Below are 26,889 nucleotides of genomic sequence, written 5' to 3'. Positions count from 1 at the left end.
TGTTGTTTTGTATTTGTATAACTTATTTCATGTATCGCGATTCTCTTCATTAAAGAACATGAGTAACAACCACGCTGCATTTCGGTCCAACTCTCTTTCGAAAAACGAAGAACGCCGTTACAGAATCACCCACCACACACGGACCGAGTGGTGTGGTAACAGGCAGCGACAGCATGAGCAGCGAAAGGAGGATGAATTATTCGGAGAATGGACATGGGAAGACGTGTTGGATGGCAAAGGTTGTTACACTTGGGAGGAGATACTGGCCGGAAGAGATCGCCTCCCATGGGAACAGGTGGAGGCACTTAGGAGAGCAGAGGCAACCGGAGATAGGAGACGACGATACGAGGGAACACGGTTGGCAAGGAAGCCCGAAAAGCAGCCCCAAAAATGTATTGGGGGGGCTCAGAGGGAGAGTGGCTGAGTCAGGAGATAGACCTGAGCCAACTCTCCTTGTTTATCGTGAGGAGCCAAAGAGGAGACCAGAACCAGAGCCGGTGTTAGAGGTGAGCGAAGCAGAGACTGTGAAGGAGCTAATGGGAAAAGTGGAGGAGAGAGTAAGGAGGGAGTTGCTAGTATGGTGCTATAGGTACGATATTCGTCCGACGGAGCATTTCGGGGATTTAATGGCACCTGGGTCAGCGCTCCATACTCGTCCTGAGGTGCGTGTTAGTCGGCTGCTGAAAATTGTGCCAGCCTCACGCAATAGGCCTCCTGTGTACCAACCTAGCCTTGCACGTCCTGTGCCAGTCCTGCTCTCAGGCTCTCCAGTACACCTTCACGGTCCAGTCCATCCTGTGCCACCTTCACATACCAGTCCTCCGGTAGCAGCTCCCCGCACCAGGCTTCCTGTGCGTGTCCTCGGCCCAGTACCACCAGTGCCAGCACCACGCACCAGGCCTTCAGTGCTCCTCGCCTGTTCAGCACAGCCAGAGCCTTCCTTCCCTCCTGCGCTGTCGGAGTCTCCCGCCTGTTCAGCGCTTCTAGAGCCTTCCTCCTCTACAGCGCTGCCGGAGCCTCCTGCCTGTCCGGAGCAGCCTGAGCTGCCAGTCTGCATGAAGCAGCCAGAGCTGTCAGTCTGCAAGGAGCTGCCAGTCTGCAAGGAGCTGCCAGTCTGCAAGGAGCTGCCAGTCTGCAAGGTGCTGCCAGCCTGCATAAAGCAGTCAGAGCTGTCAGTCTGTATGAAGCAGCCAGAGCTGTCAGTCTGCATGAAGCAGTCAGAGCTGTCAGTCTGTATGAAGCAGTCAGAGCTGTCAGTCTGTATGAAGCAGCCAGAGCTGTCAGTCTGTATGAAGCAGCCAGAGCTGTCAGTCTGTAGGAAGCAGTCAGAGCTGTCAGTCTGCATGAAGCAGCCAGAGCTGTCAGTCTGTATGAAGCAGCCAGAGCTGTCAGTCTGCATGAAGCAGCCAGAGCTGTCAGTCTGTATGAAGCAGCCAGAGCTGTCAGTCTGCAATGAGCTGCCAGTCTGCAAGGAGCTGCCAGTCTGCAAGGAGCTGTCAGCCTGCATGGAGCAGCCAGAGCTGTCAGTCTGCAAGGAGCTGTCAGTCTGCAAGGAGCTGCCAGTCTGCAAGGAGCTGCCAGTCTGCAAAGAGCTGCCAGTCTGCAAGGAGCTGCCAGTCTGCAAGGTGCTGCCAGTCTGCATAGAGCAGCTAGATCCGTCAGTTAGCCATGATCTTCTAGATCTGCCAGTCAACAAGTCTCTTCCAGATCTGCTAGTCAACCAGAATCTTCCAGATCTACCAGCCAGCCAGGATCTACCGGAGCCTACTACCTACCTGAGCTTCATCACAGTTCTGGGCTTCCTCTCAGTACTGGGCTTCCTCTCAGTACTGGGCTTTCTCTCAGTACTGGGCTTCCACTCAGTCCCGAGCTTCCCCTCAGTCCCGAGCTGCCTCAGTCCCGAGCTGCCCTCAGTCCCGAGCTGCCCCTCAGTCCCGAGCTGCCCCTCAGTCACGAGCTGCCTCAGTCCCGAGCTGCCCCTCAGTTCAGTGGGGTTCTGGGTGAGGACTATTAGGCCATGGTCGGCGGAGAGGGTGGATTATCCCAGGACGCGAAGGGGAGGAACTATGACATTAATGGAGTGGGGTCCACGTCCCGAGCCGGAACCGCCACCATGGACAGACGCCCACCCGGACCCTCCCTATGGTTTTGAGGTGCATCTGGGAGTCCGCACCTTAGGGGGGGGGGTTCTGTCACGCCTTGGTCTTAGTATTTTGTGTTTTCGTTTATTATTTGGTCAGGCCAGGGTGTGACATGGGTTTATTTTGTTGTATTTCGTATTGGGGTTTTGTAGTTATTGGGATTGCGGCTGAGTAGGGGTGTTGCATAGGCTTGGCTGCCTGAGGCGGTTCTCAATCAGTCAGGTGATTCTCGTTGTCTCTGATTGGGAACCGTATTTAGGTAGCCTGGGTTTCACTTTGTATTTCGTGGGTGATTGTTCCTGTCTCTGTGTAGTGTTCACCAGATAGGCTGTAATAGGTTTCCACGTTCCGTTTGTTGTTTTGTATTTGTATAACTTATTTCATGTATCGCGATTCTCTTCATTAAAGAACATGAGTAACAACCACGCTAGAAACAAACAACGTTAACCCCATCAACCTAGATGGGCCCTGGTCAGATGAAGTGTACTATATAGGGGATAAAGCTGCCGATTGGCTGGGCCCTGGTCAGATGAAGTGTACTATATAGGGGATAAAGCTGCCGATTGGCTGGGCCCTGGTCAGATGAAGTGTACTATATAGGGGATAAGCTGCCGATTGGCTGGGCCCTGGTCAGATGAAGTGTACTATATAGGGGATAAGCTGCCGATTGGCTGGGCCCTGGTCAGATGAAGTGTACTATATAGGGGATAAGGCTGCCGATTGGCTGGGCCCTGGTCAGATGAAGTGTACTATATAGGGGATAAGCTGCCGATTGGCTGGGCCCTGGTCAGATGAAGTGTACTATATAGGGGATAAAGCTGCCGATTGGCTGGGCCCTGGTCAGATGAAGTGTACTATATAGGGGATAAAGCTGCCGATTGGCTGGGCCCTGGTCAGATGAAGTGTACTATATAGGGGATAAGCTGCCGATTGGCTGCGCCCTGGTCAGATGAAGTGTACTATATAGGGGATAAAGCTGCCGATTGGCTGGGCCCTGGTCAGATGAAGTGTACTATATAGGGGATAAGCTGCCGATTGGCTGGGCCCTGGTCAGATGAAGTGTACTATATAGGGGATAAGCTGCCGATTGGCTGGGCCCTGGTCAGATGAAGTGTACTATATAGGGGATAAAGCTGCCGATTGGCTGGGCCCTGGTCAGATGAAGTGTACTATATAGGGGATAAGCTGCCGATTGGCTGCGCCCTGGTCAGATGAAGTGTACTATATAGGGGATAAAGCTGCCGATTGGCTGGGCCCTGGTCAGATGAAGTGTACTATATAGGGGATAAGCTGCCGATTGGCTGGGCCCTGGTCAGATGAAGTGTACTATATAGGGGATAAGCTGCCGATTGGCTGGGCCCTGGTCAGATGAAGTGTACTATGTAGGGGATAAGCTGCCGATTGGCTGGGCCCTGGTCAGATGAAGTGTACTATATAGGGGATAAGCTGCCGATTGGCTGGGCCCTGGTCAGATGAAGTGTACTATATAGGGGATAAAGCTGCCGATTGGCTGGGCCCTGGTCAGATGAAGTGTACTATATAGGGGATAAGGCTGCCGATTGGCTGGGCCCTGATCAGATGAAGTGTACTATATAGGGGATAAGGCTGCCGATTGGCTGGGCCCTGGTCAGATGAAGTGTACTATATAGGGGATAAGGCTGCCGATTGGCTGGGCCCTGGTCAGATGAAGTGTACTATATAGGGGATAAGCTGCCGATTGGCTGGGCCCTGGTCAGATGAAGTGTACTATATAGGGGATAAGCTGCCGATTGGCTGGGCCCTGGTCAGATGAAGTGTACTATATAGGGGATAAAGCTGCCGATTGGCTGGGCCCTGGTCAGATGAAGTGTACTATATAGGGGATAAGCTGCCGATTGGCTGGGCCCTGGTCAGATGAAGTGTACTATGTAGGGGATAAGCTGCCGATTGGCTGGGCCCTGGTCAGATGAAGTGTACTATGTAGGGGATAAGGCTGCCGATTGGCTGGGCCCTGGTCAGATGAAGTGTACTATATAGGGGATAAGCTGCCGATTGGCTGGGCCCTGGTCAGATGAAGTGTACTATATAGGGGATAAAGCTGTCGATTGGCTGGGCCCTGGTCAGATGAAGTGTACTATATAGGGGATAAGGCTGCCGATTGGCTGGGCCCTGGTCAGATGAAGTGTACTATATAGGGGATAAGCTGCCGATTGGCTGGGCCCTGATCAGATGAAGTGTACTATATAGGGGATAAGGCTGCCGATTGGCTGGGCCCTGGTCAGATGAAGTGTACTATATAGGGGATAAGCTGCCGATTGGCTGGGCCCTGATCAGATGAAGTGTACTATATAGGGGATAAGGCTGCCGATTGGCTGGGCCCTGGTCAGATGAAGTGTACTATATAGGGGATAAGGCTGCCGATTGGCTGGGCCCTGGTCAGATGAAGTGTACTATATAGGGGATAAGCTGCCGATTGAGACTTATTTAACAAGAGGTGGAGGCCAAAACGGTGCAATTAAAAGCCTAATGATGACCGGCAGAGCTATTTCCATATGTCTATTACACCACGTCCCATTACCATTATCTTTAATGAGAACCCAGGAGCAGGAAACGGAACCAAACGCCTTAAACCACCCGCCACCCCCGCCAACCACCCCCCGCCACCACACCCCCCACCACCCCCCCCGCCACCACCCCCCGCCACCACCCCCCGCCACCACCCCCCGCCACCACCCCCCGCTACCACCCCCTGCCACCACCCCCCGCCAACCACCCCCTGCCACCACCCCCTGCCACCACCCCACCGCCAACCACCCCCTGCCACCAACCCCCTGCCACCAACCCCTGCCACCACCCCCTGCCACCAACCCCCGCCACCACCCCCTGCCACCACCCCCCGCCACCACCCCCTGCCACCAACCCCCGCCACCACCCCCCTGCCACCACCCCCGCCACCACCACCAGACAAAAAAAAGAAATATGTAAAACACTGGCATTTGGCTGGTTGGAGTTTTTGCCTGGCTGTGTGTGTGTGTGTGTGTGTGTGTGTGTGTGTGTGTGTGTGTGTGTGTGTGTGTGTGTGTGTGTGTGTGTGTGTGTGTGTGTGTGTGTGTGTGTGTGTGTGTGTGATTAAGCCCTGGGCTCTGCCTTTGACCATCTGTCCTCCTGTAACACCAACCGATGAGCTGTCACCTGACCATCTGTCCTCCTGTAACTCCAACCGATGAGCTGTCACCTGACCATCTATCCTCCTGTAACTCCAACAGATGAGCTGTCACCTGACCATCTATCCTCCTGTAACACCAACCGATGAGCTGTCACCTGACCATCTGTCCTCCTGTAACTCCAACCGATGAGCTGTCACCTGACCATCTGTCCTCCTGTAACTCCAACCGATGAGCTGTCACCTGACCATCTATCCTCCTGTAACTCCAACAGATGAGCTGTCACCTGACCATCTATCCTCCTGTAACACCAACCGATGAGCTGTCACCTGACCATCTGTCCTCCTGTAACTCCAACCGATGAGCTGTCACCTGACCATCTATCCTCCTGTAACACCAACCGATGAGCTGTCACCTGACCATCTGTCCTCCTGTAACACCAACCGATGAGCTGTCACCTGACCATCTGTCCTCCTGTAACTCCAACCGATGAGCTGTCACCTGACCATCTATCCTCCTGTAACTCCAACAGATGAGCTGTCACCTGACCATCTATCCTCCTGTAACACCAACCGATGAGCTGTCACCTGACCATCTGTCCTCCTGTAACTCCAACAGATGAGCTGTCACCTGACCATCTATCCTCCTGTAACACCAACCGATGAGCTGTCACCTGACCATCTATCCTCCGGTAACTCCGAGCGATGAGCGGTCATCTGACCGTCTGTCCTCCTGTACGCTGCTACGGCTCTGGGTAAGAAATAGACCTGACCTCAAATTCACTCTTTATGTCACCTTTCCTATTTCCACAAGTAGCCGTTTACACTCGCACTGACAAGCAGTAACACGCTATACATGAGGTCAGAGGTCAGTGATCCAGTAACATGCTATACATGAGGTCAGTGGCTGTACAGTAACATGCTATACATGAGGTCAGAGGTCAGTGGCTGTACAGTAACACGCTATACATGAGGTCAGAGGTCAGTGTCTGTACAGTAACATGGTATACATGAGGTCAGAGGTCAGTGATCCAGTAACATGCTATACATGAGGTCAGAGGTCAGTGACTGTACAATAACATGTTATACATGAGGTCAGAGGTCAGTGACTGTACAGTAACATGGTATACATGAGGTCAGAGGTCAGTGGCTGTACAGTAACATGGTATACATGAGGTCAGAGGTCAGTGTCTGTACAGTAACATGTTATACATGAGGTCAGAGGTCAGTGACTGTACAGTAACATGTTATACATGAGGTCAGAGCTCAGCGACTCTCTTTTACTCACCTGCTACTCTCTGTTGTTATCAGCTCTGCGTAGTCACTTTAATGTACATGTGCATACTACCTCAACTAATTTATTTTATTTATTTGTTATTTTACCAGGTAAGTTGACTGAGAACACTTTCTTATTTGCAGCAACGACCTGGGGAATAGTTACAGGGGAGAGGAGGGGGATGAATGAGCCAATTGTTAACTGGGGATTATTAGGTGACCGTGATGGTTTGAGGGCCAGATTGGGAATTTAGCCAGGACACCGGGGGTTAACATCCCTACTCTTACAATAAGTGCCATGGGATCTTTAATGACCTCAGAGAGTCAGGACACCCATTTAACGTCCCATCCGAAAGACGGCAACCTACACAGCATTTCACTGTCAGGTCAACACCTGTTGTATTCAGCATTTCACTATGAGGTCTACTACACCTGTTGTATTCAGCATTTCACTGTGAGGTCTACTACACCTGTTGTATTCAGCATTTCACTGTGAGGTCTACTACACCTGTTGTATTCAGCATTTCACTGTGAGGTCTACTACACCTGTTGTATTCAGCATTTCACTGTGAGGTCTACTACACCTGTTCTATTCAGCATTTCACTGTGAGGTCTACTACACCTGTTGTATTCAGCATTTCACTGTGAGGTCTACTACACCTGTTGTATTCAGCATTTCACTGTGAGGTCTACTACACCTGTTGTATTCAGCATTTCACTGTGAGGTCTACTACACCTGTTGTATTCGGCACATGTTTCTAATGCAATTTGATTTGATTTGGTTAAGGAGGGTCTGTGTCTGTGACACGTCCTGCTGCAGAGTGACGTTTCCACAACCAAGTGACAGGCCTCCTCGCAATATGCCTCGCAATATGTTTAACCCTGAATAATTCACCCTCCTAAATTTCCCCCGTCTTTAAGGAAATGTTGGAAAGCCATTAGTGGCTCCGATGTCAGCTGGTCCAGCTGTGTCGCATCACTAGCGCTTAGCGTCACGTCGAACGCCGAGGCACTCTGACAGAAGCCCCTCGACAAGGAGCCCACTAGAGTGGAGAGAGAAAGAGTTTCCACATCCCAGTTCAGAGATCTCCAATGACCAGACCCGGGTTCAAATAGTAGTTGAAATCTTTCAAATACTTTGAGTGTTTACTTTAACCTGCCTGGAGTGCCAGATGGGCGGGGTTTACCATTTTGGGACATTTCTATTGGTCCATTAAGACAGGCAAGCTAAATCAAGTCCAGAAAATACTGATTTCAAATAGTAGTTGACCCACCAGGTCTTTCTCTATATTCCAGAAGAGGCCTGACATGTCAGCCATGTCTTCCCTGTGTCAGTTTCTACAGGGTGTTAGAGTGATCCCTAAATGAACCCCATGCTCATTCTACCTCTATTACATTGCCCCTCTCATCTCCCATCTATACAGACATAACCCCAACTCAACCCTCTCATCTCCCATCTATACAGACATAATCCCAACTCAACCCTCTCATCTCCCATCTATACAGACATAACCTCAACTCAACCCTCTCATCTCCCATCTATACAGACATAACCCCAACTCAACCCTCTCATCTCCCTTCTCTTCAGATATAACCTCAACTCAACCCTCTCATCTCCCATCTATTCAGACATAACCCCAACTCAACCCTCTCATCTCCCATCTATACAGACATAATCCCAACTCAACCCTCATCTCCCATCTATACAGAAATAACCCTGGCTCAACCCTCTCATCTCCCATCTATACAGACATAACCCCAACTCAACCCTCTCATCTCCCATCTATACAGACATAATCCCAACTCAACCCTCTCATCTCCCATCTATACAGACATAATCCCAACTCAACCTCTCATCTCCCATCTATACAGACATAACCCCAACTCAACCCTCTCATCTCCCATCTATACAGACATAATCCCAACTCAACCCTCTCATCTCCCATCTATACAGAAATAACCCTGGCTCAACCCTCTCATCTCCCATCTATACAGATATAACCCTGGCTCAATTTCACAGCTGGAGCCCTGTCGTCAACTGTCACTCCCGCGCCAAAAAGACGGGCAGAAATGTATAAGTGTGAATTATTCAGGTTTGAACATATTGCGAGGATGCCTGTCACTAACCTCAACTCAACCCATCTATGCAGTTTGACATGTGAAAATCGTGTTTTCACATGCTAACACCACCTTTCACATGTTAAACACCACCTTTCACATGTTAAACACCACCTTTCACATGCTAAACACCACCTTTCACATGTCAAACACCACCTTTCACATGTTAAACACCACCTTTCACATGTTAAACACCACCTTTCACGTGTTAAACACCACCTTTCACATGTTAAACACCACCTTTCACATGTTAAACACCACCTTTCACGTGTTAAACACCACCTTTCACATGTTAAACACCACCTTTCACATGTTAAACACCACCTTTCACATGTTAAACACCACCTTTCACATGTTAAACACCACCTACACATGTTAAACACCACCTTTCACATGTTAAACACCACCTTTCACATGTTAAACACCACCTTTCACATGTTAAACACCACCTTTCACATGTTAAACACCACCTTTCACATGTTAAACACCACCTTTCACATGCTAAACACCACCTTTCACACGTTAACAAGACCTTTCACATGTTAAACACCACCTTTCATTGTGTTAAACACCACCTTTCATTGTGTTAAACACCACATTTCACATGTTAAACACCACCTTTCACATGTTAAACACCACCTTTCACATGTTAAACACCACCTTTCACATGTTAAACACCACCTTTCACATGTTAAACACCACCTTTCACATGTTAAACACCACCTTTCACATGTTAAACACCACCTTTCACATGTTAAACACCACCTTTCACATGTTAAACACCACCTTTCACATGTTAAACACCACCTTTCACACGTTAAACACCACTTTACACATGTCAAACACCACCTTTCACATGTTAAACACCACCTTACACATGTTAAACACCACCTTTCACACGTTAAACACCACCTTTCACATGTTAAACACCACCTTACACATGTTAAACACCACCTTTCACATGTTAAACACCACCTTTCACATGTTAAACACCACCTTTCACATGTTAAACACCACCAAAAAACAAATATCTCTAGTTTAAACTGGCGGATTTTAATCGGGTACGTCAATAGACTATTTTAAAGAAAGTTACTAAAACACACATATTAAATATTAGAATACGACATGTTAAATATTAGAATACGACATGTTAAATATTAGAATACGACATATTAAATATTAGAATACGACATGTTAAATATTAGAATACGACATGTTAAATATTAGAATATGACATGTTAAATATTAGAATACGACATATTAAATATTAGAATATGACATATTAAATATTAGAATACGACATATTAAATATTAGAATATGACATGTTAAATATTAGAATACGACATATTAAATATTAGAATATGACGTGAAATATTAGAATATGACGTGAAATATTAGAATACGACATGTTAAATATTAGAATATGACATGTTAAATATTAGAATACGACATATTAAATATTAGAATATGACATATTAAATATTAGAATACGACATATTAAATATTAGAATATGACATGTTAAATATTAGAATATGACATGTTAAATATTAGAATACGACATGTTAAATATTAGAATACGACATATTAAATATTAGAATACGACATATTAAATATTAGAATATGACGTGAAATATTAGAATATGACGTGAAATATTAGAATACGACATGTTAAATATTAGAATACGACATGTTAAATATTAGAATATGACGTGAAATATTAGAATACGACATGTTAAATATTAGAATACGACATGTTAAATATTAGAATACGACATGTTAAATATTAGAATATGACATGTGAAATATTAGAATATGACATGTGAAATATTAGAATATGACATGTGAAATATTAGAATATGACATGTTAGATATTAGAATACGACATGTTAAATATTAGAATACGACATGTTAAATATTAGAATATGACGTGAAATATTAGAATATGACATGTTAAATATTAGAATACGACATGTTAAATATTAGAATATGACGTGAAATATTAGAATACGACATGTTAAATATTAGAATATGACATGTTAAATATTAGAATATGACATGTGAAATATTAGAATATGACATGTGAAATATTAGAATACGACATGTGAAATATTAGAATACGACATGTGAAATATTAGGAAACCACATGTGAAATAATAGGAAATCACATGTGAAATATTAGAATATGATATGTGAAATATTAGAATATGACATGTGAAATATTAGAATACGACATGTGAAATATTAGAAAACCACATGTGAAATAATAGGAAATCACATGTGAAATATTAGAATATGATATGTGAAATATTAGAATATGACATGTGAAATAATAGGAAATCACATGTGAAATATTAGAAAACCACATGTGAAATATTAGGAAACCACATGTGAAATATTAGAATATGATATGTGAAATATTAGAATACGACATGTGAAATATTAGAATACGACATGTGAAATATTAGAATATGACATGTTAAATATTAGAATATGACATGTGAAATATTAGAATATGACATGTGAAATATTAGAATACGACATGTGAAATATTAGAATACGACATGTGAAATATTAGGAAACCACATGTGAAATAATAGGAAATCACATGTGAAATATTAGAATATGATATGTGAAATATTAGAATATGACATGTGAAATATTAGAATATGACATGTGAAATATTAGAAAACCACATGTGAAATATTAGAAAACCACATGTGAAATAATAGGAAATCACATGTGAAATATTAGAATATGACATGTGAAATATTAGAATATGACATGTGAAATATTAGAATATGACATGTGAAATAATAGGAAATCACATGTGAAATATTAGGAAACCACATGTGAAATAATAGGAAATCACATGTGAAATAATAGGAAATCACATGTGAAATATTAGAATATGACATGTGAAATATTAAAATATGACATGTGAAATAATAGGAAATCACATGTGAAATATTAGAAAACCACATGTGAAATAATAGGAAACCACATGTGAAATAATAGGAAACCACATGTGAAATATTAGGAAACCACATGTGAAATAATAGGAAATCACATGTGAAATATTAGAAAACCACATGTGAAGTATTAGGAAACCACATGTGAAGTATTAGGAAACCACATGTGAAGTATTAGGAAACCACATGTGAAATATTAGGAAACCACATGTGAAATATTAGGAAACCACATGTGAAATAATAGGAAATCACATGTCTGAGTCATGTGGAAAATCCATTAGAAACGTGTCTAATCATCGTATTTGTTGATGTTTTTATTTTTTTGTTAAAGGGTCGCAGCATTTTAATAGCATCTGAAGAAACACGAAAAGACGGGAGAGACCGAAGGATATATTATATTTATAAGATATATTCATGTCTTTATTGACCTGTTTTTTGGGGGGGGGGTTTGTAAAACAGAAATTATGATCCTGTTATTTCTCCTAGTTCTCTCTGAACCATCAAACCAGTCAAATATCTGGATCGCCACTAATGACTGTGCTGTGCATATTACTTGGTGCATAACAACCAGTATGTTGTTGCATTGATGAAAGGTATTGGTGGGGGGTAGTGGGTGGGGGGGGGGGCTAATGGGGTGGAGGAACCGATGCCCTCGTTCCAGGCCTGAAACATGCCAATGCACTTACAGTACATACATAACATAAAGAGATCTATAGGGGCCACATTACACACACTGTAGACCAAAACCAGAGAACACAAAGAGATCTATAGGGGCCACATTACACATGCTGTAGACCAAAATAAAGATAGCTATACTCTATATTCATTCTTCAACTGTTTACCGGCTACCCCCTGTTTACCCCCCCCCCTCCTGCTATCGTTCTAACAAGCCGACCGGCCCCCCACGGCTGGCTTTGACTCAACACTGACATTGGTGCTTCTGACGAAGCGGAGGCAAACAGATGGACGGAGTCGGAGACAGAACCTTCAGATGTTCCATGATTCCCATGATGCAGTGGGTCAGGAGGGGGGGGGGGCAGGGATGGGCAGGAAAGGGGATTGTCACAGTAACACTGTGAATTATTTAAATAAAGAAAGTGTGGAGAAGGGAATCGCTGCATCTGTCGCACGTCTCTTTAAAGCCCCCTAACCAGATGTGTTTACCCACTACCCCGGCCAACCCCGGCCAACCCCAGCCCACTGTACCACGTCTAGCAGGTCTACCTACTTAATGGGTCACCGTGGCCATGCCAACAGTTCATTAAGCAAGACAGGAGCAGGAGAAGTTTGGGTTCTGTCAGATGTTCACAAAGAGTTTCAGAGTAGGAGCGCTGATCTAGGATCCCCTCCTAGTCATCATGGCAGGGAGCCTAGTGGTTAGAGCGTTGGGCCAGTAACCGAAAGGTTGTTCGGTTGAATTCCCCGAGCTGACAAAGTAAAAAAATCTGTCGTTCTGCCCCTGAACAAGGCAGTTATCCCCACTGTTCCTAGACCAGTTAACCCCACTGTTCCTAGACCAGTTATCCCACTGTTCCTAGACCAGTTAACCCACTGTTACTAGACCAGTTAACCCCCTGTTCCTAGACCAGTTAACCAACTGTTCCTAGACCAGTTAACCCACTGTTCCTAGACCAGTTAACCCACTGTTCCTAGACCAGTTAACCCACTGTTCCTAGACCAGTTAACCCACTGTTCCTAGACCAGTTAACCCCACTGTTCCTAGACCAGTTAACCCCACTGTTCCTAGACCAGTTAACCCACTGTTCCTAGACCAGTTAACCCCACTGTTCCTAGACCAGTTAACCCACTGTTCCTAGACCAGTTAACCCCACTGTTCCTAGACCAGTTAACCCCACTGTTCCTAGACCAGTTAACCCACTGTTCCTAGACCAGTTAACCCCACTGTTCCTAGACCAGTTAACCCCACTGTTCCTAGACCAGTTAACCCACTGTTCCTAGACCAGTTAAACCCACTGTTCCTAGACCAGTTAAACCCACTGTTCCTAGACCAGTTAACCCACTGTTCCTAGGCCAGTTAACCCCACTGTTCCTAGACCAGTTAACCCCACTGTTCCTAGACCAGTTAACCCACTGTTCCTAGACCAGTTAACCCACTGTTCCTAGACCAGTTAACCCACTGTTCCTAGACCAGTTAACCCACTAGACCAGTTAACCCCACTGTTCCTAGACCAGTTAACCCACTGTTCCTAGACCAGTTAACCCACTAGACCAGTTAACCCCACTGTTCCTAGACCAGTTAACCCACTGTTCCTAGACCAGTTAACCCACTGTTCCTAGACCAGTTAACCCACTGTTCCTAGACCAGTTAACCCCACTGTTCCTAGACCAGTTAACCCCACTGTTCCTAGACCAGTTAACCCCACTGTTCCTAGGCCGTCATCATAAATAAGAATTTGTTCTTAACTGATTTGCCTAGTTAAATAAAATAAGTTTAACGATGAAACAGGCAAAACTGTTCTGAGATTAGCTTCTCTGAACCTTTGTGAATACGCACCCTGGTCCAGTGTACTCTATCATTAAGGTTACGTCTACATTGAAACTTGAATACCACAGGACAATGGTGCAACACATGTTATCACCAGGATTATAATCTGAGTGGATGATTGGAGATGTTTACCGTCGAGATTTTGGAGAAGATCGACTCGCTATAAATCTATCAATCTTACAGAACGCAAATAATCTTTCTGAGTTTTGATTATTGCGAAACCGTTTTCCAACTGCTACTTGTAATCATACTATATATATAGATTTTAGATTGGATTAGAGAGAGCGTCAGTATCAGGGGTTGTCGTTGCTGATGATTAAACCCATGAGAGAGGAACATTATATATTAGCCCTGCCGTGCCCGCCACACACACACACACACACACACACACACACACACACACACACACACACACACACACACACACACACACACACACACACACACACACACACACACACACACACACACACACACACACACACACACACACACACTTTATAGAACCACCTTCCCATTGGCTACTCACTGTCCGACCTCATACAGCACCGGTGCAGGACACAGGAGATAATCGTTCTGCACAACACTTGGCTTCCTGTCTGGAAAAGAGAATTGAATGAGCCCCCTTGTACACTACCTGACACACACACACACAGAGAGACACAGAGAGACACACAGAGACAGGACCCATTTTAAAAGATTTATAAAAGGCAGACATTTGTCATCAGGAAAAAAGGGGATGAGAGGGGTAGAGGAGAGGAGAGAGGAGTAGAGGGGATGAGAGGGGATGAGAGGGGTAGGGGAAAGGAGAGAGGAGTAGAGGGGATGAGAGGGGTAGAAAGGAGTAGAGAGGATGAGAGGGGTAGAGGAAAGGAGAGAGGAGTAAAGAGGAGTAGAGGGGATGAGAGGGGTAGAGGAGTAGAGAGGAGTAGATAGGAGTAGAGGGGATGAGAGGGGAAGAAGAGAGGAGAGAGGGGTAAAAGAGGGGAATTAATAGAGGTAGAGGGGCAGAGAAAGAAGGAGAAGGGGAGATGAGTGAGAGGTAGAGAGGGAGGAGGAAAAGGAGGAGTAGCAGCCATCTAGATTAGGAGGAGTAGCAGCCATCTAGATTAGGAGGAGTAGCAGCCATCTAGATTAGGAGGAGTAGTAGCCAAATACATTAGGAGGAGTAGCAGCCATCTAGATTAGGATGAGTAGCAGCCATCTAGATTAGGAGTAGCAGCCATCTAGATTAGGAGGAGTAGCAGCCTTCTAGATTAGAGGGAGTAGCAGCCATCTAGATTAGGAAGAGTAGCAGCCATCTAGAATAGGAGGAGTAGCAGCCATCTAGATTAGGAGGAGTAGCAGCCATCTAGATTAAGAGGAGTAGCAGCCATCTAGATTAGGAGGAGTAGCAGCCATCTAGATTAGGAGGAGTAGCAGCCATCTAGATTAGGAGGAGTAGCAGCCATCTAGATTAGGAGGAGTAGCAGCCATCTAGATTAAGAGGAGTAGCAGCCATCTAGATTAGGAGGAGTAGCAGCCATCTAGATTAAGAGGAGTAGCAGCCATCTAGATTAGGTTTGCTGACAGACTAAACGTTCTCTACTGACTGACACCTGCCAAGCGTCCCTGTCCGGGGACATGCTTTGTATGCAGATATAAAACACGTGAAGGCATCTTGTCTATGAGTGGAATCACATTGTGGACAACCTGCTAGTCAGTCAGTAGACGTGACACAACCCCTGGCACAGACAGGACAGGCCTGCTAGCCAGTCAGTAGACGTGTGTGTGTGTGTGTGTGTGTGTGTGTGTGTGTGTGTGTGTGTGTGTGTGTGTGTGTGTGTGTGTGTGTGTGTGTGTGTGTGTGTGTGTGTGTGTGTGTGTGTGTGTGTGTGTGTGTGTGTGTGTGTGTGTGTGTGTGTGTGTGTGTGTGTGTGTGTGTGTGTGTGTGTGTGTGTGTGTGTGTGTGTGTGTGTGTGTGTGTGTGTGTGTGTGTGTGTGTGTGTGTGTGTGTGTGTGTGTGTGTGTGTGTGTGTGTGTGTGTGTGTGTGTGTGTGTGTGTGTGTGTGTGGAAACTATGGAAACTATTTTAATCCACTGCTGAAGAATCAGAAATAACTTTAGAGAGAGAGTTCCCCCAAAATGAAGGCTTGGCTAGATGTGGCTAGATGTGGCTAGATGTGGCTAGATGTGGCTAGATGTGGCTAGTTGTGGCTAGATGTGGCTAGATGTGGCTAGATGTGGCTAGTTGTGGCTAGATGTGGCTAGATGTGGCTAGTTGTGGCTAGATGTGGCTAGATGTGGCTTGTTGTGGCTAGATGTGGCTAGATGTGGCTAGTTGTGGCTAGATGTGGCTAGATGTGGCTAGATGTGGCCAATATAGTTCCCTTCTAATATAGTTCCCTTCTAATATAGTTCCCTCCTAATAGTTCCCTTCTAATATTCCCTTCTAATATAGTTCCCTCTAATATAGTTCTTTTCCTGAGAAGTCTATTTGTTGACAGAACAGACATGATCCCAACAAGAAAAGACATCACCCAGCTACATCCTGCGCGCGTTTCTCTTCTAGAAGGCTATACAGAAGGTACCGTGCGTGTGTGTGTGTGTGTGTGTGTGTGTGTGTGTGTGTGTGTGTGTGTGTGTGTGTGTGTGTGTGTGTGTGTGTGTGTGTGTGTGTGTGTGTGTGTGTGTGTGTGTGTGTGTGTGTGTGTGTGTGTTTACTTACTGTAGATCTGCTGGCCCACCATGAAGCTACAGACGACCCCGCCGTTGCCTCGTCCCACAGAGAAGCCGTTCCCTCGAAGCACGATGTCAAACGACTCTGTTTTATGGAAACAAAATAGAGGAGAAAGTGGGGAGAGGGAACTCACACACACACACACACACACACACACACACACACACACACACACACACACACACACACACACACACACACACACACACACACACACACACACACACACACACACACACACACACACACACACACACACACACACACACACACACAGACACAGACACAGACACAGACAGACACACAGACACACAGACACACACACACACACACACAGACACAGACACAGACACACAAACACAGACACAGACAGACACACAGACACACAGACACACACACACACACACACACAGACACACAGACACACACACACAAACACAGACACACACACACAGACACACACACATACACACACACACACACACACACACACACACAGAAGCACACAGAAACACACACAAATACACACACACTAGACAACACTAAGGACACACACTAGACAACACTAAGGACACACACACTAGACAACACTAAGGACACACACTAGACAACACTAAGGACACACACTAGACAACACTAAGGACACACACTAGACAACACTAAGGACACACACTAGACAACACTAAGGACACACACACTAGACAACACTGAAGACACACACACTAGACAACACTAAGGACACACAAATGCAGGACGACAGTCTTTATGACCAGCAATGGAACAATGTTGCCCACGATGCAACACAACACACTCCCACAAACAACAACAACACTTACGGTTCACGCAGACACTGGAAGGCTCCACTGTCAGGATCTCTGTACAGGACTGCTTTAATATCTGCAGAACGGAATGGATACGATGACATTAGTCAAGACTTCAGAGAGTTCAGAAGACTGGGGGAAGAGATGGAGCGAGGGGGAGAGGAGTGATAGACGGGGAGGAACGGAAGACACAAAGATCAGTGGGGGAGAGAGGGACCTACGGGAGGGAGGAGTAGGGGAGAGAGAGGAGAGAGAGACCTATGGGAGGGAGGAGTAGGGGAGAGAGAAGAGAGAGAGAGAGGGAGCTATGTGGGGGGAGAGAGGGACCTACGGGAGGGAGGAGTAGGGGAGAGAGAGGAGAGAGAGACCTACGGGAGGGAGGAGTAGAGTTAGAGAGAGGAGAGAGAGACCTACGGGAGGGAGGAGTAGGGGAGAGAGAGGAGAGAGAGGGAGCTATGTGGGGGGAGAGAGGGACCTACGGGAAAGAGGAGTAGGGGAGAGAGAGGAAAGAGAGACCTACGGGAGGGAGGAGTAGGGGAGGGAGAGGAGAGAGAGGGAGCTATGTGGGGGGAGAGAGGGACCTACGGGAGGGAGGAGTAGGAAAGGGAGAGGAGAGAGAGGGACCTATGGGAGGGAGGAGTAGGAGAGGGAGAGGAGAGAGAGGTAGCTATGTGGGGGGAGAGAGTGGGAGAGATGGGGGAGCGAATTCATCATTGGTGGATAAATTATGCAGGGCTATTACATTCCTCCGTACTATTAAAAACCAAGAGCCGACATCCATGTGAGCCCACTGTCAAACAGAAGGCATTATCATATAGAAAGGCCTTCTATGTGAGCCCACTGTCATACAGAAGGCATTATCATATAGAAAGGCCTTCTATGTGAGCCCACTGTCATACAGAAAGGCCTTCTATGTGAGCCCACTGTCATACAGAAGGCATTATCATATAGAAAGGCCTTCTATGTGAAGGCGCTTTTGACAAATCAAATTGGATTTGAAATAGATTTAAGAAAATATTGACTAAATAAACGAAAGAAAAAAAATAAAAGTAACAAAATAAAATTACATAACACTTAACAAGGCTATATACTGGGTGTTATGGTACAGAGTCAATGTGGAGGCTATATACTGGGTGTTATGGTACAGAGTCAATGTGGAGGCTATATACTGGGTGTTATGGTACAGAGTCAATGTGGAGGCTATATACTGGGTGTTATGGTACAGAGTCAATGTGGAGGCTATATACTGGGTGTTATGGTACAGAGTCAATGTGGAGGCTATATACTGGGTGTTATGGTACAGAGTCAATGTGGAGGCTATATACTGGGTGTTATGGTACAGAGTCAATGTGGAGGCTATATACTGGGTGTTATGGTACAGAGTCAATGTGGAGGCTATATACTGGGTGTTATGGTACAGAGTCAATGTGGAGGCTATATACTGGGTGTTATGGTACAGAGTCAATGTGGAGGCTATATACTGGGTGTTATGGTACAGAGTCAATGTGGAGGCTATATACTGGGTGTTATGGTACAGAGTCAATGTGGAGGCTATATACTGGGTGTTATGGTACAGAGTCAATGTGGAGGCTATATACTGGGTGTTATGGTACAGAGTCAATGTGGAGGCTATATACTGGGTGTTATGGTACAGAGTCAATGTGGAGGCTATATACTGGGTGTTATGGTACAGAGTCAATGTGGAGGCTATATACTGGGTGTTATGGTACAGAGTCAATGTGGTGGCTATATACTGGGTGTTATGGTACAGAGTCAATGTGGAGGCTATATACTGGGTGTTATGGTACAGAGTCAATGTGGAGGCTATATACTGGGTGTTATGGTACAGAGTCAATGTGGAGGCTATATACTGGGTGTTATGGTACAGAGTCAATGTGGTGGCTATATACTGGGTGTTATGGTACAGAGTCAATGTGGAGGCTATATACAGGGTGTTATGGTACAGAGTCAATGTGGAGGCTATATACAGGGTGTTATGGTACAGAGTCAATGTGGAGGCTATATACTGGGTGTTATGGTACAGAGTCAATGTGGAGGCTATATACAGGGTATTATGGTACAGAGTCAATGTGGAGGCTATATACAGGGTGTTATGGTACAGAGTCAATGTGGAGGCTATATACAGGGTGTTATGGTACAGAGTCAATGTGGTGGCTATATACTGGGTGTTATGGTACAGAGTCAATGTGGAGGCTATATACTGGGTGTTATGGTACAGAGTCAATGTGGAGGCTATATACAGGGTATTATGATACAGAGTCAATGTGGAGGCTATATACTGGGTGTTATGGTACAGAGTCAATGTGGAGGCTATATACAGGGGGTACCGGTACAGAGTCAATGTGGAGGCTATATACTGGGTGTTATGGTACAGAGTCAATGTGGTGGCTATATACTGGGTGTTATGGTACAGAGTCAATGTGGAGGCTATATACTGGGTGTTATGGTACAGAGTCAATGTGGAGGCTATATACTGGGTGTTATGGTACAGAGTCAATGTGGAGGCTATATACTGGGTGTTATGGTACAGAGTCAATGTGGTGGCTATATACTGGGTGTTATGGTACAGAGTCAATGTGGAGGCTATATACAGGGTGTTATGGTACAGAGTCAATGTGGAGGCTATATACAGGGTGTTATGGTACAGAGTCAATGGTACAGAGTCAATGTGGAGGCTATATACTGGGTGTTATGGGTGCTATATACTGGGTGTTATGGGTGCTCCAGTTTCAACTGTTCTGCCTTACTATTATTCAACCATGCTGGTCATTTATGAACATTTGAACATCTTGGCCACGTTCTGTTATAATCTCCACCCGGCACAGCCAGAAGAGGACTGGCCACCCCACATATGCTCTCTCTAATTCTCTCTTTCTTTCTCTCTCTCGGAGGACCTGAGCCCTAGGACCGTGCCCCAGGACTACCTGACATGATGGCTCCTTGCTGTCCCCAGTCCACCTGACTGTGCTGCTGCTCCAGTTTCAACTGTTCTGCCTTATTATTATTTGACCATGCTGGTCATTTATGAACATTTGAACATCTTGGTCATTTTCTGTTATAATCTCTACCCGGCACAGCCAGAATGAGGACTGGCCACCCCATACTGGTTCCTCTCTAGGTTTCTTCCTAGGTTTTGGCCTTTCTAGGGAGTTTTTCCTAGCCACCGTGCTTTTACACCTGCATTGTTTGCTGTTTGGGGTTTTAGGCTGGGTTTCTGTACAGCACTTTGAGATATCAGCTGATGTACGAAGGGCTATATAAATAAATTTGATTTGATTTTGATTTGATTTGATTTATGGTACAGAGTCAATGTGGAGGCTATATACAGGGTATTATGATACAGAGTCAATGTGGAGGCTATATACTGGGTGTTATGGTACAGAGTCAATGTGGAGGCTATATACAGGGGGTACCGGTACAGAGTCAATGTGGAGGCTATATACTGGGTGTTATGGTACAGAGTCAATGTGGAGACTATATACTGGGTGTTATGGTACAGAGTCAATGTGGTGGCTATATACTGGGTGTTATGGTACAGAGTCAATGTGGAGGCTATATACTGGGTGTTATGGTACAGAGTCAATGTGGAGGCTATATACAGGGTATTATGATACAGAGTCAATGTGGAGGCTATATACTGGGTGTTATGGTACAGAGTCAATGTGGAGGCTATATACAGGGTATTATGATACAGAGTCAATGTGGAGGCTATATACTGGGTGTTATGGTACAGAGTCAATGTGGAGGCTATATACAGGGGGTACCGGTACAGAGTCAATGTGGAGGCTATATACTGGGTGTTATGGTACAGAGTCAATGTGGAGACTATATACTGGGTGTTATGGTACAGAGTCAATGTGGTGGCTATATACTGGGTGTTATGGTACAGAGTCAATGTGGAGGCTATATACTGGGTGTTATGGTACAGAGTCAATGTGGAGGCTATATACAGGGTATTATGATACAGAGTCAATGTGGAGGCTATATACTGGGTGTTATGGTACAGAGTCAATGTGGAGGCTATATACAGGGGGTACCGGTACAGAGTCAATGTGGAGGCTATATACTGGGTGTTATGGTACAGAGTCAATGTGGAGACTATATACTGGGTGTTATGGTACAGAGTCAATGTGGAGACTATATACTGGGTGTTATGGTACAGAGTCAATGTGGAGGCTATATACAGGGTATTATGATACAGAGTCAATGTGGAGGCTATATACTGGGTGTTATGGTACAGAGTCAATGTGGAGGCTATATACAGGGTGTTACGGTACAGAGTCAATGTGGAGGCTATATACAGGGTGTTACAGTACAGAGTCAATGTGGTGGCTATATACAGGGGGTACCGGTACAGAGTCAATGTGGAGGCTATATACAGGGGGTACCGGTACAGAGTCAATGTGGAGGCTATATACAGGGGGTACCGGTACAGAGTCAATGTGGAGGCTATATACAGGGGGTACCGGTACAGGGTCAATGTGGAGGCTATATACAGGGGGTACCGGTACAGGGTCAATGTGGAGGCTATATACAGGGGGTACCGGTACAGAGTCAATGTGGAGGCTATATACAGGGGGTACCGGTACAGAGTCAATGTGGAGGCTATATACAGGGTGTTACGGTACAGAGTCAATGTGGTGGCTATATACAGGGGGTACCGGTACAGAGTCAATGTGGAGGCTATATACAGGGGGTACCGGTACAGAGTCAATGTGGAGGCTATATACAGGGTGTTACGGTACAGAGTCAATGTGGTGGCTATATACAGGGGGTACCGGTACGGAGTCAATGTGGAGGCTATATACAGGGTGTTACGGTACAGAGTCAATGTGGAGGCTATATACAGGGTGTTACGGTACAGAGTCAATGTGGTGGCTATATACAGGGGGTACCGGTACAGAGTCAATGTGGAGGCTATATACAGGGGGTACCGGTACAGAGTCAATGTGGAGGCTATATACAGGGGGTACCGGTACAGAGTCAATGTGGAGGCTATATACAGGGTGTTACGGTACAGAGTCAATGTGGAGGCTATATACAGGGTGTTACGGTACAGAGTCAATGTGGTGGCTATATACAGGGGGTACCGGTACAGAGTCAATGTGGAGGCTATATACAGGGGGTACCGGTCTAGAATCAATGTGGAGGCTATATACAGGGGGTACCGGTACAGAGTCAATGTGGTGGCTATATACAGGGGGTACCGGTACAGGGTCAATGTGGAGGCTATATACAGGGGGTACCGGTACAGGGTCAATGTGGTGGCTATATACAGGGGGTACCGGTACAGGGTCAATGTGGTGGCTATATACAGGGGTTACTGTTACAGAGTCAATGTGGAGGCTATATACAGGGTGTTACGGTACAGAGTCAATGTGGAGGCTATATACAGGGGGTACCGGTACAGAGTCAGTGTGGAGGCTATATACAGGGGGTACCGGTACAGAGTCAATGTGGAGGCTATATACAGGGGGTACCGGTACAGAGTCAATGTGGAGGCTATGTATATAGGGTGTTACGGTACAGAGTTAGTGTGGAGGCTATATACAGGGGTACCGGTACAGAGTCAATGTGGAGGCTATATACAGGGGGTACCGGTACAGAGTTAGTGTGGAGGCTATATACAGGGGTACCGGTACAGAGTCAATGTGGAGGCTATATACAGGGGGTACCGGTACAGAGTCAATGTGGAGGCTATATATATAGGGTGTTACGGTACAGAGTTAGTGTGGAGGCTATATACAGGGGTACCGGTACAGAGTCAATGTGGAGGCTATATACAGGGGTACCGGTACAGAGTCAATGTGGAGGCTATATATATATAGGGTGTTACGGTACAGAGTTAGTGTGGAGGCTATATACAGCGGGTACCGGTACCGAGTCAATGTGCGGGGGTTAGTTGAGGTTGATATGTACATGTAGGTGGGGGTAAAGTGACTGTACATAGATAATAAACAGTAGTACAGGTTAGTTGAGGTAGATATGTACATGTAGGTGGGGGTAAAGTGACTATACATAGATAATAAACATTAATACAGGTTAGTTGAGGTAGATATGTACATGTAGGTGGGGGTAAAGTGACTGTACATAGATAATAAACAGAGTAGCAGCAGTGTAAAAAAAAGGGGTGGAGGTCAATATAAATAGTCCAGGTGGCCATTAATTATTCATTCTTATTTATTTATTTAACTAGGCAAGTCAGTTAAGAACTAATTTTCAATGACGGCCTAGGAACAGTGGGTTAAGTGCCTGTTCAGGGGCAGAACAACAGGTTTGTACCTTGTACAGCTTGGGGGTTTGAACTTGCAACCTTGCGGTTACTAGTCCAACGCTCTAACCACTAGGCTACACTGCCGCCGCAGGGGGTAGAAGCTGTTAAGCAGCCTTTTGGGCCTAAGACTTGGTACAGCTTGTCGTGCGGTAGCAGAGAGAACAGTCGATGACTTGGCTCTCCGGTACCGCTTGCCGTGCGGTAGCAGAGAGAACAGTCTATGACTTCGCTCTCCGGTACCGCTTGCCGTGAGGTAGCAGAGAGAACAGCCTAAGACTTGGCTCTCCGGTACAGCTTGTCGTGAGGTAGCAGAGAGAACAGCCTAAGACTTGGCTCTCCGGTACAGCTTGTCGTGTGGTAGCAGAGAGAACAGTCTATGACTTGGCTCTCCGGTACAGCTTGTCGTGAGGTAGCAGAGAGAACAGTCTTTGACTTGGGTGTCTGGAGTCTTTTACCATTTGTTGGGCCTTCCTCTGCTACATGCTGAACATGAAGGGCAGTCTGCCTCTGCATAACAGGACACTTCACAGCCTTCATTAGAATATGAAGTCACTAATAGTCGGCTTTTCAAAACAATTATAACATTTTATTAAAGTTACAATTGTACTGACTCCTCTCAATTCAGGCACATTTTTCCTGTAACACTTGTCATGAAGTCACTGTGTACTGTACACGCGGGGAGAGTGGGTCCCAGGAAGCTGAAAGCTGCACAGATGATTTCAAATTGGTGAAATCCAAGTGAGGACTGACGAGGCCAGCGAGGTCCAGCAGCATCCAAGATTACTAATCACTGGAGAATGCTGTTTCTCTCTCTCTCTGTGTGTGTGTTTCCTTTGGAACACAAACAGTAATTCAGCTGGTCAAAATTGTGCAACTTTGGAGCTTTGCAGCGATTAGGGGTTGCGTGAGGATGTGTGTTTTTCGATTTTGGTCAAACGCTATAGTTAATTTAGTAATGTAACTAAATGTTGCAGTAGCTTTGTGGTAGATGAACAAAAGTATAATTAAGGTAGTGTTTCCAGTAGTTAATGCACATTTTACCATGTAGCGGTGTAGCTAACTACTGGAGCTACACACTACTGTTTTACCATGTAGCGGTGTAGCTAATTACTGGAACTACACACTACTGTTTTACCATGTAGCGGTGTAGCTAACTACTGGAGCTACACACTACTGTTTTACCATGTAGCGGTGTAGCTAACTACTGGAACTACACACTACTGTTTTAACCTTGTAGCGGTGTAGCTAACTACACACTACTGTTTTACCATGTAGCGGTGTAGCTAACTACTGGAACTTCGCACTACTGTTTTAACCTTGTAGCGGTGTAGCTAACTACTGGAGCTACACACTACTGTTTTACCATGTAGCGGTGTAGCTAACTACTGGAACTACACACTACTGGTTTAACCTTGTAGCGGTGTAGCTAACTACACACTACTGTTTTACCATGTAGCAGTGTAGCTAACTACTGGAACTACACACTACTGTTTGACCATGTAGCTAACTACTGGAACTACACACTACTGTTTGACCATGTAGCTAACTACTGGAACTACACACTACTGTTTTACCATGTAGCTAACCACTGGAACTACACACTACTGTTTTACCATGTAGCGGTGTAGCTAACTACTGGAACTACACACTACTTTTTTACCATGTAGCTAACTGCTGGAACTACACACTACTGTTTTACCATGTAGTGGTATAGCTAACTATCGGAACTACACACTACTCTCTTTGCAAAAAATAAAATATGGGTTGTAGTAGACCAGAACTTTCTTTCAATTTCGGAATCAGACAAGTCTAATAAAACTTAGTTTTATTTGTTTTTCAGTAGGCTAAATTACACATTCTGTTAACATATTTACATTACATTACATTTAAGTCATTATATGACCCCAAAGTGACATGTTCTTGCAAGTTGTAGTGTATCACGTCAAATTTACACATGATACTTCATGAAGCAGTTTGGACTTTTTCAAAGTAACGTTAGTAAAACATCTATTTTTCTTAAAGGTAGATTTAGTGTAACTTATTCCGGTGTGAAGTAATTGGTAGCTTGGCAAAGAAATATATTTTCAGAGTAGCTTCCCCAAACACTGCCAATGACTAACTGTCAGCACTGAGGACAGCGCTGTCCTCCTGCGGATTCTGTTACTGTAGGTGGTTTAACACAGCCTTTCCTGCCTACATGTTGAAACACAGAGAGCCACAAGCAGTTACTACCTACTCTCTTTCCATCTACCTCTCTTTCCATCTACCTCTCTTTCCATCTACCTACTCTCTTTCCATCTACCTACTCTCTTTCCATCTACCTCTCTTTCCATCTACCTTCTCTCATTCCATCTACCTACTCTCTTTCCATCTACCTACTCTCTTTCCATCTACCTACTCTCTTTCCATCTACCTACTCTCTTTCCATCTACCTACTCTCTTTCCATCTACCTACTCTCTTTCCATCTACCTCTCTTTCCATCTACCTCTCTTTCCATCTACCTACTCTCATTCCATCTACCTACTCTCTTTCCAATTACCTCTCTTTGCATCTACCTACTCTCTTTCCATCTACCTACTCTCTTTCCATCTACCTACTCTCTTTCCATCTACCTCTCTTTCCATCTACCTACTCTCATTCCAATTACCTCTCTTTCCATCTATCTCTCTTTCCATCTACCTACTCTCTCTTTCCATCTACCTACGCTCTCTTTCCATCTACCTACTCTCTCTTTCCATCTACCTACTCTCTCTTTCCATCTACCTACTCTCTCTTTTCATCTACCTACTCTCTCTTTTCATCTACCTACTCTCTTTCCATCTACCTACTCTCTTTCCATCAACCTACTCTCTTTCCATCTACCTACTCTCTTTCCATCTACCTCTCTTTCCATCTACCTA

The 26,889-nt window shown here is 45.4% G+C and overlaps 1 protein-coding gene across 1 annotated transcript in view; it reads right to left on the bottom strand.

The window, feature by feature from the left end:
- The window catches only part of LOC124034707 (anthrax toxin receptor 2-like), a 146,884-nt gene that overhangs the window by 100,004 nt on the left and 19,991 nt on the right, over window positions 1–26,889 (bottom strand). The window contains exons 7-9 of the mRNA XM_046348182.1: window positions 17,709–17,769; window positions 16,861–16,956; window positions 14,683–14,752 (exon numbers count right to left, since the gene is read on the bottom strand). Coding sequence (XP_046204138.1) covers window positions 14,683–14,752; window positions 16,861–16,956; window positions 17,709–17,769 — 227 coding nt within the window. The remainder of the gene's footprint in view (window positions 1–14,682; window positions 14,753–16,860; window positions 16,957–17,708; window positions 17,770–26,889) is intronic.

This window comes from Oncorhynchus gorbuscha, linkage group LG04 (assembly GCF_021184085.1).
Source record: "Oncorhynchus gorbuscha isolate QuinsamMale2020 ecotype Even-year linkage group LG04, OgorEven_v1.0, whole genome shotgun sequence".
Classification (NCBI taxonomy): Eukaryota; Metazoa; Chordata; class Actinopteri; order Salmoniformes; family Salmonidae; genus Oncorhynchus; species Oncorhynchus gorbuscha.
This window is presented reverse-complemented; position numbering and strand designations above follow the sequence as displayed.